Here is a 13064-nt window from a genome sequence, read left to right on the forward strand (position 1 = left end):
CGATTACCCTCCTCATTGCGCCTTCTTCCGCATCGTGCCACATCGTCCCGCTCCCAACAGCCCATACGGGCATTAGAAACTGCAGGGCAGTGGGCGGAGACCGCCCCCACCATGGTGGACATAGGGCGGCTTGGCTGCCCCATCTCCGCCTTTTTTTTTTGTTTGGGAGCTGAGTTTTGCGTAAGTTCGGGATTTCAATAGATAAATCTGACGCTTCTCCCATGACGGCTTGTGATAGGACTGCTAGTTTGCCCGCGAAAATCTCTCGGGGGCTATTGGTTACACTGGTTTATGGGCAAAAGAATTTCCTGAACGACTATACTTTCCAAAGTGCATTGCTGAGAAACTGAAATTGACTTGAATCGCACACGCAATCCGTCCGCTCCGAAAAGCAGTTGATCTGCCCCAGGCCTGAAGCGGGTTGAAGGAGTGGGTGTGGAGGAGGGGAACGAGAGGGGGGTGGGACGTGACTCAGCCAGCAAGGGCTCAAAGCACATCGCCCAAAAACCCACGATCTGAAGCCCCCGAATGAAAACTTGCAACTGCGCAAAGCATTTCTTTCAAAAGAAAAAACACTGCCAGACTACAGACTGGTGTTATGCTACAGTTTACTGGGGCACAAGATAGACAGCAAAGTGTTCATATGAGCTGCATACACACCAGTATTAAATCTAGGGTGTATCTAGCGCCCCAATCATTTCAGAGTTGAATGAAACCCACATTTGACTGGCAAACCCTTTGAAACATTGCAGCAGCAAAAACGGCTTGCACTTAAAAAAAAAAAATATCCAGCCATCTCAGTTGTGCATCTGCAATTTGCGATGCCCGCTGGGGTTGCCAAAACGTGTGTCCAACACATAATATTGTGCCATTCACCCACTGAAATTATGCAACTGTGCAAAACACGCCTTTTTTAAAAAAAAAAATAGTTGGGCTGCCTGGCGGCGGCAACAACAAAAAAGAAAAGGGGAGACGGGCTTCCTCAATGGCGGAACGTTCCCAAACGTTAGGAATCATCGTCAGAAGTTCGCATGGACTGCTCAAAAATCGGAATGATGCAGAATACACGGAGGCGGAACAAGACAGGTAATGTCGGGTATTGGCGGGTTTTGGAGCGAAAGTATGCGAGAGTTTCTCGCTAAAACTGGACTGTGTGGAAACAGCCCAAGTTTAAGTCTGGATTTTCTCTTGCAGTATTTCCTAGGGCTGTGCAAGTTGGTATTCCTGAGTTGAATATATACCAAAATACCAGAATATATCTGGATATATTCAGGAATACTGAATACTAAATTCTCAAATATATCCAAATTATTTGGGTTTATCTGAGAATGACCATCATTTTAAAGCTGGCTGGCTTTTCCCTTGTTTTTTCCCAGGATTCCCCCCCACCTCAGGCAGCAGGGTAGAGGGAGAGTGAGTGACCAATGGGATATGGAATTGGAAGAACTCTAGTTGTCTGGCCAATCACAGGGATTCTTTGATGGAAGAGCATTTTTCAGGAACATAAAAGTAGGTGTCAGACAGGCCAGCCAGTCTGCCTGCCATACATGTGAACGTATATCTACTGGGCGGATGGGCAGTAGTGTAGCTTTCTTCCTTCACTGTATCTTGGCTACACTTTACTTGGGTTGAGTGGTGTTATCAGTGCAGCTGGAACTGAATGTCTGAGAACCAACCTTGGGAAACTCAGCTCTGCATCTCTTGCAGAACTTTTGCTGACTTCAACTGACTCTTGTTTGAACTGGAGGGAGGGGACAGGAGGTATAACCTCTCGGGGAAGACATTGCTTTGGCATTCCAGGCAATTACTATGTACATGTACACTTCTAGGGGGCAATATCTAATAAAGACCTTTAACTCATACAACTGTGTTTGATGAAGTGGAGAGTCTGAGAGAATCCCCTAGCCAGGCCCGACAGTAGGCTTGGCTAAGAGCAGACTCCATTTTGAGTGAGATTTCTGGAGAGTGTGCTGTGATTGCTTTTAGCCTCTGGGTACTCTGGGAGTCTGCCTTTTGGATTTGTGTTTTGAATTACTTCTGCCTGCTGTTGCCAAGTAGGCCCCCTCTCCTGCTTTGAGGCCTGCCATGGACTGTGTTAAAGTTTCCTGCGTTGCTGTTTTACTGCTGCACCAAAGATTTCCCTGCAGGTGTGTGCTCTGGTACATGTGTCAGTTTCCTGCCTGCTTGTTAATTACCTTGCTGCTGCAATAGACTGTGTTAGTTTCCTGACACCATGCCTGGATAACTGCACAAAGGACTCTCTTCCTGGGCAGCCCTGCCTAGACCTATATCTGGACCTCCCAGTGTGTGTTTGGACTTTGTTAAAAGTGTGCCCCGTGCCTGCATTGCCATCTGCCACAGACCGTGCCTGTTCCCTGCTATGGACTGTGTTTTACGTGCTGTTCCCCCTGCCTCCATGGAAGCCTGCCTCATCTGGGCCCAAGCCGCTGCTAGCAGCCGGGCGCCTGCCGGGGAAACCTCCAGCGAGCCTGGCTAGGTGCTCCCTGGTCAGTTCCCCCCTGGAGCCTCCCGCGAATCGGTCCCCGAGCTTGCCCTCGCCACCAGGCAACCTGCTAACCAGCCCCCTGCCATGCCCTGCCGGCAACCATGTTCTTAGGCAGCCAGAAGACCGAGGGAAGAAGCCTGCTTTGAGAAGCCATTTCGGCGAAGCGGACACACCACGTCCGCAGTGAGAGAACCTCGCACCACTCTGCATATCTTAGGAGCCGCCCCGGAGAAGGAGCTAAGTGCCGACCATCCCAAGCACTTAGAGAATGCATCTCAAAGAAACCTCCGCATTCCAGAGCTGATGACATCAGGGCAAGCCCTGTCTGCTGGAACATCCATTCAGCCCACTCGGATTTCCCCCTCCCTCTTTTGTCCCCTCTTCCTGGTTTGTCACTTAACACAATCAGATTACCAAAGTGGCCCATCCAAGCCATTCAGCACCCCATTAGAGCCTTTGTTTTAATCTGTGAGAACCACCAAGTACAGCACCAGCCTCAGGGTATGTTTTCGGGTATTTAAGTCGATCCCTCAGACCGCATGGTGCGTTCGCCATTCCTATCCACACCCCTTGCTGTCCCTCTGTGGATCCATTGCTGGCATTGGACCACCTCGCTGTCGTGTCTCTGCTCCGCTTCAGGATTGTGAGTATCTCCCTTATCATCGTTGGGAACCTGCTAATGTGACCGTCTCTATTTTTCTTACTCTGTGTTTCCTAGTTCTTGTGTGCTCTCTTGTATGTATGTGCAAGTTCAGGCTTACGCCACACTATTAGTAAATACACGTGTTTGAACTTATTTGTAGTCTGCCTCTTTGTCACTAGAGTGTCTGGAATCGGGACCTCCGTAAACATTGGTTAGATCCGCACTATTTTTAGTTCCAGACTGCTAAGTTAATTTCCCCATTATAAAAAGCAGTTCTGGTAACACTGCTTGCCAGCCTGCCTACCTGGAGAACCATCTGAGGAACTTCTGTCTGGTTTGAGAGTCATTGATTTTTCCTGACATTTTTGGGGGGAGGGGATTGGTCTGATGTTGGGTTGGGGAGGGATAGGATAAAGGAAAGGGGCAAGCTTTTTCTTTCCTTTTAAACTTTATTTAAAAACATTATTTAATTGCTATTGTTGTTGTGAGAGGTGCTTTTGTTTGTTTTCTGATGGTTGTGTAACACTTGTTGCTGTTGTGGGGGCAAACAGTTTTTTGCTTGTATTTAAAGAGTTCTTATATATTTTAAGAGTTGCTGTTGTTCTGCATTGAAGTTTATTGTTTTTGCCTCTGGTGGATTTTGGGGGTGCTTTCCTGTTGGGTTATTCTCAGTAGTTGTTGTTACTTTGTAAACTTTTAATAAGCTTTTTAACTTAAGTGAGGTGTAGTTCTTGTTAAAAAACACAAATTAATTTTCCGCTTAGAGACCAACAGAGATTTCCCCTAAAAAGCCTTGGGTAGGCATTAAGAAGGGTTCAAGGGTTGTTGTAAAACAGATAAATAGTCCCTGTTGCCAGGGACCCCCCATCCTCCTGTTATGGGGCCAGCCATGAACTGTGTCAGTTTCCTGCACTGCTGTTTTAAAGATCCATCAAAGACTCTGATTAAGGGCAGCATTGCCCATGCTTGTTTCCTGTTCTCTCTGCTGTAATGGACTGTACCACCTATGCCTGTTTCCTGCCTCCTTGGGCACCCACCTCACCTGGACCCAGAGCCATGCCACTAGCAGCACAGTGCCAGCCGGAGGGAATCTCCACGAGCCTGGGCAGGCACCCCCTGGTCAGTTCCCACAGGAAGCCCCTTGCAGGACCGTCACTGGGTCTGCCCTCACCACTGGGCAGCCTGCTGACAAGCCCAAGCCGTGCCGAGGAAGAAGCCATGTTCCCAGACAACAAAGAACCAGCTTGGACAGTTTACTCTAAGGTTGCCATTTCGTGAATGCGTGCCTGTCACGTCCACAGTGGCCAGCCTTGCCCTGCTATGCATATCTTGGAAACCACCCAGGAATGGAAGCTACATGCCGGCTGTCCAGAACACCTAATGGACACATCTCAATACAACCACCACATTCCAGAGCTGATGCCATCAAGACAACTCCAGCTTCCTGGCAGATTCAATCAACCCGCCCAGCACTCCCCTCCCCTTCTTTGTCCCCTCTTCCCAAGGTGTCACTCTCACACAATTAGACACTAAAGTGACCCATCAGGGATAGTTGTAGACCCATTAAGCCTTTGTTCCCCTTTTGAGAATCACATGGACGGCACCCGCCTCAGGGTACGTTTTGGGGTACTTAAGCAGGCTTCCCCTGCCATGAGGTGCGCGTGCCATTCCTATCCTGAACCTCAACCATCACTCTGCGTGTCTAGTGCAGGCATTAGATATCGCCACGCTTCGCTGCTACATCTTTATTCCTCACCGTGACCAGGTGCATATCGCCCCGTTCCATCGATCTCAAGTGGGTTCTCCTGCTAAGGCAAACGGCTCTATTTTTCCTACTCTTTATTTCCTAGTTCTTGTATGTACCTTGCTTGTGTGTGTTATTGTAGGCATACGCAACACTATTAGTAAACACGTTTTATCTTTATTAGTCTTGCCTCTTTATTGCATGAGTTATCTGGAAGAGGGACTCTGATATAGCTGGTTAAGATCTGCAATAATTAAACCCAGACTGCTGCTAATTTCCCCATAAAATAGCAGTTCTGGTAACAGTCCCTTAGTAAAAAATAAATAAACTAACTAGGCTGCTCACCTTGCTCTTGGTCTCTTGGCTTCAGTGAAGCCAGGGCAGGTGGTTTAGAAATGAAGTGCGTGTGGCCATAGGCTGACCTGCACTAGTGTCTGTGTTTCAGGAAGAGAGTTGCTTGATTCCTGAAGAGAAATTAAACTTCTTGCTAGTATAGTTAGAAGTAGAAAATAATCTAAATAAGGCTTTCAGATAAGAAAACATACTTCCATCTCCAGCTTAGACCCACAATAATTAGCCATCTTTTAGACTAGGTAGTCAGAGAATATTCTGATATTTGGCTAGCTGTCTAAAACCAAAAAAAAAAAAAGGGCGGGGGAGATTGGAAAATTTTTGTGAGTTAGTGCTGTGTTAGTGAATGTAATGTAACCCAGCTAAACCTACTTTGAAAGTATCAGTAGTACTAGTGGGGATAGAGTGAACAACAGGAGAAGAGTCTAGCAGGGCCCTGGGGGAAGGCAAAGCAGAAGAGTATTGTTTATTATTCTGTCTGGGTCCTTGTGCCTCATTTAGTCACGCACAAATAAAACCTACTGGGAAAGAGTGGATAAAAGGGGTCAGGTGGGTGATCTGGGTCCTTCTGAGGAGTGGTGGCAGCCCACAGAGAGCTTCCCTGTTCCCCTGCCTATGACACCCCTGTAGGCCCATTTGTATATAAATGCACAATATGAATTCTATGCATGGAAGAACAGTGAAACACTGGGAAAGAAGGCCTAAAATTGATTATTGGTAGAAAAGAGAATAGGTAATAAAAATAAGTTTAAAAAGTAGAAGTCTATAATAACTTATGCATGTGACCTATTTGTATTTGAAGATTTTTGGCAGAGGAAAGAAAAGCAGACGAAGGACAAAATGAGAGTATATCTTTAAACCAGCCTGTAACTCATATTCTTAATGCATGATACAGCCTGTATTGCTGTGATTCTGGTTTAACTGTCTTAAGGCAAATACATGTCCTATATTCTGAAGACCAGAAACGTTTCACTGAACCATGGATGAATAACTGGCAGCCTGCCATCACATCTAGTCTTTCCTTTGGAAGGAACACATTATGAAAAAAAAAGTGAGACCATTGGTTGTGCTCTCTTTTTTCTAGGCGTAAAGGCTGAAGCAAAGGAGCTCTGACTCTCAAGAGCACAAACCCTGGAAATCTAGTTGGTCTTTAAGGTGCTACTGGATCCGAATCTTGCTCTTTTACTACAAACGAACAAGGCTACTCATCAGAAACTAAATTCATTTTCACCAGTCTCACAGCCCATCAAACATACATCCAGTGTTCATTTACCTCATTGGGCATGATCCAACCAAAGTTAAGCCAGTCTCAGAAACAGCTGTTGAACTATGCAAGTTTTTTTTTACTGTACTTTCAAGTATATTCAAAGTACTTTACTAAAATAAAAGCATCAAGTGTTGCATTCATGAAATTGAAGTTGTATGACTTGGCAATGGAAGTAACCACAGCTACGACTAACCTTCACACACCGGCTGCAAACCAGACCATGACCCATTAAGCAGGCATGTTCTTTCTGGGGAACCTTTCAGATGATAACCCATTTCACAGGAAAAACGCAGTAGACTTTTTATCTTGAACTCATCCCCAAGTCTAGTCCCATGAGATGGTACTCCAGGATCATCACAAAATCCTGGGTTGTTTCCTGTGAAATATAAAGAATAACTGTGACAGTCTTACTGGGCTCCACTACACTGCAATGTAATTTGGTTTAACAAACAAGATTTGTTTCTTACAGATGCTTTAACTTGCTTTGGCTTCTAAAGGCAAAGATCTTTTTAAAAAGTTTTCGCATACCAAAAGGATGGAGCACCAAAACCAAAAACAAACAAAAAGCAACAAAAACAGTGCTGCAAAACAGGAAATCATCATTTTGGGGATTTTTGAAAACCTCGTTGAAAGTTCCATTAACTGCAGAAGAACATTTTATCCTTAAGCTGTGTGAAACCTTACAATAACTCCCATCTGCCTTCAGAACTCAAAATAAGTTCATGAAAGGGACCCAAATCACATAATATAGGTATATTTTTTTAAAGCTTATATCATCTATACTTTTAAAAGGGTTTGCAAATGCAAAACATACAACTATACCCAATAAGTAGCAATTATTGATTGAAATGCTGAGTATATATTTGTAGGCACACCTGGTTTTGCTGCTGGATTGATTCCAACCTAATGCTAGGAATAAAGATCATGAAAATAGCACACTCAATGTTATATCTTGTGTTCTGGTTTCAAAATAGATGGTACTGTTGCAAGAAAATGGATCCCTGCATCCATTTTTGCATCTGTGGCTAGCTTGAATGTCAAAAGTGATTAACTTGTAAATCTATTTTTATAGGCCTAAACTGTATTATTATCAGAGTTTTCAAGCATCCAGGGCCTCAATTTGGATTAGGACCATGGCACAGAAGGAGAAAGGCCTTCAGTCTCCCTTCCATGCTATTCTTGTCTCAAAATGGCCCAGGGAAATGTTATTTTGTCCCATTGTGTGTATGTGTGTGGCTCATAAATACACACAATCCCCAATGGGGGAAAATGGCAGAAAGGATAAAATTCCCCTCCTTCCAACTGCAGTCCCAATCAGAATCAGACCTCCAAGTGCTTCAAAATAAGTTCCCCTGCTTCTGACTTCTGACTATCATTGGTGGAACCCCAAATCTACACATTACAAATAATAAAATGTAGTTCAGGCCTAAGGAGGTATGTGTGTTCACAAACCCAGAATAAGCACAATTATCTCCTCATTTGGAAAACATGGAAACCTCCACTGAGAATATTAATGACACGTGTGGATATAGGAAATGTGCATTTCTTGAGATTCCCATATTCATGTGTATCATGAATATCACATGCCACTCTTGAGCTCACTTGCAGGTTAGTGGCTGCTAATCTATATGGATGATCTCATGTTTTCAGGTAAAAACAGGTAATGTAGCTTATGGTTCACAGATGACCCATCTCAATAAATGAATTTTCAAAACAAACTAAGGAAATGTTAAAATGCAAGTGGCAGAAAATGATAAACAATGTTAAACACAACTGATGGTAAATCAAAGAACACCTTGTAAATGAAATCCAAAACATGACATCTAACTGCTACAAGGAAACAGTTTAAATCACCTCAGTTCCTAGGACACAAACAGACAATGCCTCATACAATTACCTGAGCAGTGAGGTAGAGTTCCACTCCAGCGGCTATCTTCTTGGCATGTTCTACTAGAGTTTCCTATCAGAGTTCGACTTCCTGTGCAAGAGTAATGGACAACAGACCCATATGTAAATTTTTCTCCTGATAAAATTGCATTGGCTGGAACTCCAGGGTGTCCACAAGATATTGCTAGGTAGGAGGAGAGGGAGAAAATGGATTAGCTTCATAACAATTTCTCTTCCCAAAACAACATGTAAAGTATGATAACTATGAAGTCAGATTTATGTATTACATCGTTTTGCAGTATTGTTGAATTCTGTTGTCCATTACATCTGATTTCCAGAAAGCTTTGTCTTCTATAATTTGAGAGCAATGAACACAAATTATATAAAAACCCGGCTCCTAATGGTGAATGTTTAAAAAACAGATACTTCAGATGGTATCCATAAGATGGAACAGCTTCTCATTCCCACTTAGTTCAGGGAAAGATTCAAGGTTTGGCCTTCTCTGCCTTAGCCCAGTTGACCATTTGAAGAAACTAAGTTCTTAGATGGCCACACTAACTGAAGGTCTATAAAAAACTAAAATTTTAAAAAATACAGATCAGATTTCAGTTTGAATAACTCAACAAGAGTTCATTCATATACTGGTTTTCTGTACAGATTAGTGCCCACTGTGTGTAGTGAACAGTCAGTATTATTATCCCCAAAATACAGCTCGGGAGCTAGGGCTGAGAGGAATGGCTTACCGAAGGCCATTTAGTGAGTCCATGGCATTAGTGAGATTCAAACCAATAAAGAGTTGCATTGCATCTCAACTAGACATGGGCACGAACAGAAAAAACCCGAACATGGTGTTCGTTGTTCGTTGCTATCCACGAACAATGAACATTGACAAACATTTATTTATTTATTACATTTCTAGACTGCACTCCCCGTTGGATGGGCTCAGGGCGGTGTAACAACATACAATTTATAACATACAGTTTAAAACAATAAAACATTATAAATAAACATTTAAAAACATTATTCCATGTGCAATAAAATTTCTCAAATGGTGAGTATAAATATTAAAATTCAGCATTTTAGGCACAGGGCTTGGCTCTTGCATAATAACCTGCATCACACTTTATGAGCTCCTGCATGGGTGGTGGACGGTCTTCAGTGGTATGGCCTCCAAGAGGACAGCTGAGCCGCCACCAAATGCCTGGCAGAACATCTCCGTCTTGCAGGCCCGGTGGAAAGGTAACAAATCCCGCCGGGCCCTAGTCTCCTCAGACAGAGAGTTCCACCGGGTCGGAGCCAGGACTGAAAAGGCCCTGGCTCTGGTAGAGGCCAGACGGACCTCCCTGGGGCCAGGGACCATCAGCAGCTGCTTATTAGCTGATCAAAGCAACCTCCAGGGAACATATGGGGAGAGGCGGTCCTGAAGGTATACTGGACCCAGTCCACATAGGGCTTTATAGGTCGACATCAAAACCTTGAACTGAACCCGGTACTCAATTGGTAACCAGTGCAGTTGACGGAGGATGGGTGTTATATGTGCCATGATTGGAGCTCTGGTAACCACTCATGCAGCTGCATTCTGAATCAGCTGCAGTTTCCTGATCAAGCCCAAAGGAAGCCCCGCGTAGAGCGAGTTACAGTAGTCTAATCTGGAGGTGATCATTGCCTGGATCACTGTCATAAGGTCAAGGGTCGACATGACCTGTTCATGAACATGTTCGTTGTTCTTGGGGGCCAGCAGGCTCTCCTCCAGCCATCAAGATCCCTACCACACCACTCCCAGAAACCCTACCTGAGCAGGCACCAGGAAAGTTACCAATAATAAATAATAGCTTGGCCTCAGAGCCTGGCAGCAGCCCTGGAACCTGAACAGGTAGATCCCTACCTCACCACTCCCAGAAACCTTACCTGAGCAGGCAGCAGGAAAGGTACCAGTAATAAATAATAGCTTGACCCAGAGCCTGGCAGCAGCCCTGGAACTTGAGGTAGATCCCTATCCCACCACACACAAAGAAAATTCAAGCTCCAATGCACTCTCCCTGTCTCTCTCTCTCAAAATGCCAACAGCAATGGTCTCTCCCTCACTGTCTGCAAAACCAGAGCTGGGAGCCCCCCTCCTCCCTGCTCTTCACTTCCTTGTAACAAATTTGGAGCTCCACGCTTGAAAGGAAGACCTGCCTATCAAGCTCAATTGGGCTTAGATGGGAGTTTCCAGGGAAACAGCAGGAGTTCAGACAGAGTTCAGGCAGTCCCTGCCTCTGGCTGCCAAAGGAATTGATAGCAGGTGCCAGATTGTCTGGCTTGATGAACAGCAACGAACAGCAATGAACGAGGCTTGCAATGACCACCTGTTCATTTAGAATGGGGCCTCATGAACAGCTTGTTTGCGAACAGCTGGTTGGGCTGTTCGTGGCTTTTTTTAGTTCGTATTGCTGTTCGTGCCCATCTCTAATCTCAACTACTTAAACACTACACTACACCAGTTCCCTATTTTTGAGAAGGAGGGTTAGATAAAGTAGTGCTAGTCTGTTGTTGTTTGAGGGTAACAGATAGAACATCGCAGTGCCATGCCCACACACTTTGATGCATACACCAAGGAGGGGAAAGACTACATTGAGGAGCCAATCTTGTGATGGGATTTTCAATTTTCTCTATTAATGCAAACCACAATGTCTTGAAACATAATAATGATGACGGGCTGTCAAAACAGAATTCTACATTAACTAATATTCTAGGTTTCTGACAAAAGAACATGGAACATTATTAGTTTAATGCTAATACTATTTATTGTTGAATACTCACGCAAACATTTGGGTAGTGATCTATCCCACAAACCACTAGCCTTGCAGGTCAGTGCGGAAGACCCTAGTAGATAGAATCCTTTCTTGCAATGGTACACCACACTGATTCCATACTTGAAAGATTCAGGGAAATTCTGTTGCCCATGACGAACAGCATTTTCCACAAAACCTGGATCTGAGCAATTCACAACTGCAAGCCAAAGACAAAGTTCCACACTGTTGAAAATTCACATTGTTCAACTCTACTGAATATTAAAGATCTAAGCTGCTGCTTCTGATCCAATATTTATAGTTATGCAATGTCACATTAGCCTCCAAAGCTTTTCAGTGCAACTGTGTTTTTATAAGTCACATTTTCCCTAAGATGAAGATATAAGATGACAGATGTAAAATTATGGAAGGATTGGGTGAGGGAAATAGAAGATACAGAGAAAGTGTATCTGGAAGGACGCAAACTTTCACGTAGAAGAAAGAACAAGAAGGGGACTATAAAGAAACATGAGGTACAGATAGGAGCTGTGAGTGGAAAGGTGTTTTGAAATGTTGTTTGCTTTTAACAACTATATTCCAACACAATTTGACACATCTAAGGCCCATTTATTTCAATGATATTTAAGAGTACATTACTGTCTAAATTGCATTCAAGGAAGCCAAGTCAAGCCCCATGTGTCTTTTTGTACACTCAGAAATCTCTTAAAGTAAACATATCATATGTTAAAAAGTTCAAGGATGCAGATATTTCTATGTAGCTGAACATAAAAAATAATAACAACCACAGAAAATGTTAAGCGAAGAAGGAAATCTAATGTTTACTTGGTGATTCGTTTTTAGAAAACAGGATTAAAATCCTGGAAGCACTGCACAGATCTGTGTCAACAAAAACACAGAAAGGCAGCTTTGGCCTGAGGTTTGTTTCACGATTCTCCTTGTCTACAGGAAGATCAAAGCCTTTTTGCACTTAACCTTTTTAGTCAGTAAACCAACAACACGGAAAAGCAGTTCTGTTAAAACCACAAACAGGTTGCCATTAAAATAAGAGCTTCTTCCCCAGTGAACTACCTTTTTCACCTATTTGCACTTACAGCTTGGCTATGGGATTCACTTTCATCCTAGACAGCATCAAGAAGAGCTTCATTAGTTTCCACAGGTAAATTAAAGCAGTCATTTTAAATGGGCTTATATTTTCAAATTCATAAAGGAAAAAAACTCCATCTTTTTACAATGGAAACGCTGCTTTAACTAGAGTTTACAATGAAATTAATTTGGTATATCCTATTTCCTACTTTGGTTTTGTGTACAGTTCTCACTAATACACATGCACAGGCATGCGTGCGTGCACGTGCACACACACACACAGAGCTCTTTATAATGTACAAAACAATTGTCATCCATATGCCTATCTCCTTGGGCCTCAATCCACCTCACACTCCATCTTATTCTGATCACCTCCTTGGTCTTTTATTGAAAGTTTATTTTTAGTCATGCATTAGCTTCCAAAGGCTGAAAAATATTATTACTAGAAATAAGTTGCAAAATTGCTCTATTACATAAAATAGAATATTCTTCCCAAAGCTCTTTTAGAACTAAGAGTTTGTTCAGCAAGGATATTAGATTTACTGTTGCAGTAATGACTTGTCACAACCATATGTTTTCTGTTACATTTAAAATCAGTTCAGAGAACAGCTACAAATAATTTTTTTTTAAAAAACTGTTTGATTTTGAGGTAATGGGTACATTTAACATGCTCTCTCCAGATGAAGAGGAAATATTAGAGTTAGCAAAGGCCATTGTGTTTCAAAATGATTTGCTGCACTAAATCTACTCAGAAGCAATTTGAACTGAATTATCGAGGAAAAAAAGGACAA

At 43.2% G+C, this 13064-nt stretch overlaps 1 protein-coding gene across 1 annotated transcript in view; it reads right to left on the reverse strand.

The window, feature by feature from the left end:
- Window positions 1–13064, reverse strand: part of CSMD1 (CUB and Sushi multiple domains 1) — a 1321894-nt gene that overhangs the window by 46030 nt on the left and 1262800 nt on the right. The window contains exons 56-58 of the mRNA XM_054971211.1: window positions 11201–11389; window positions 8409–8582; window positions 6705–6887 (exon numbers count right to left, since the gene is read on the reverse strand). Of these exons, the coding sequence (XP_054827186.1) occupies window positions 6705–6887; window positions 8409–8582; window positions 11201–11389 (546 nt within the window). The remainder of the gene's footprint in view (window positions 1–6704; window positions 6888–8408; window positions 8583–11200; window positions 11390–13064) is intronic.

Source organism: Eublepharis macularius, chromosome 1, assembly GCF_028583425.1.
Source record: "Eublepharis macularius isolate TG4126 chromosome 1, MPM_Emac_v1.0, whole genome shotgun sequence".
Taxonomy (NCBI): Eukaryota; Metazoa; Chordata; class Lepidosauria; order Squamata; family Eublepharidae; genus Eublepharis; species Eublepharis macularius.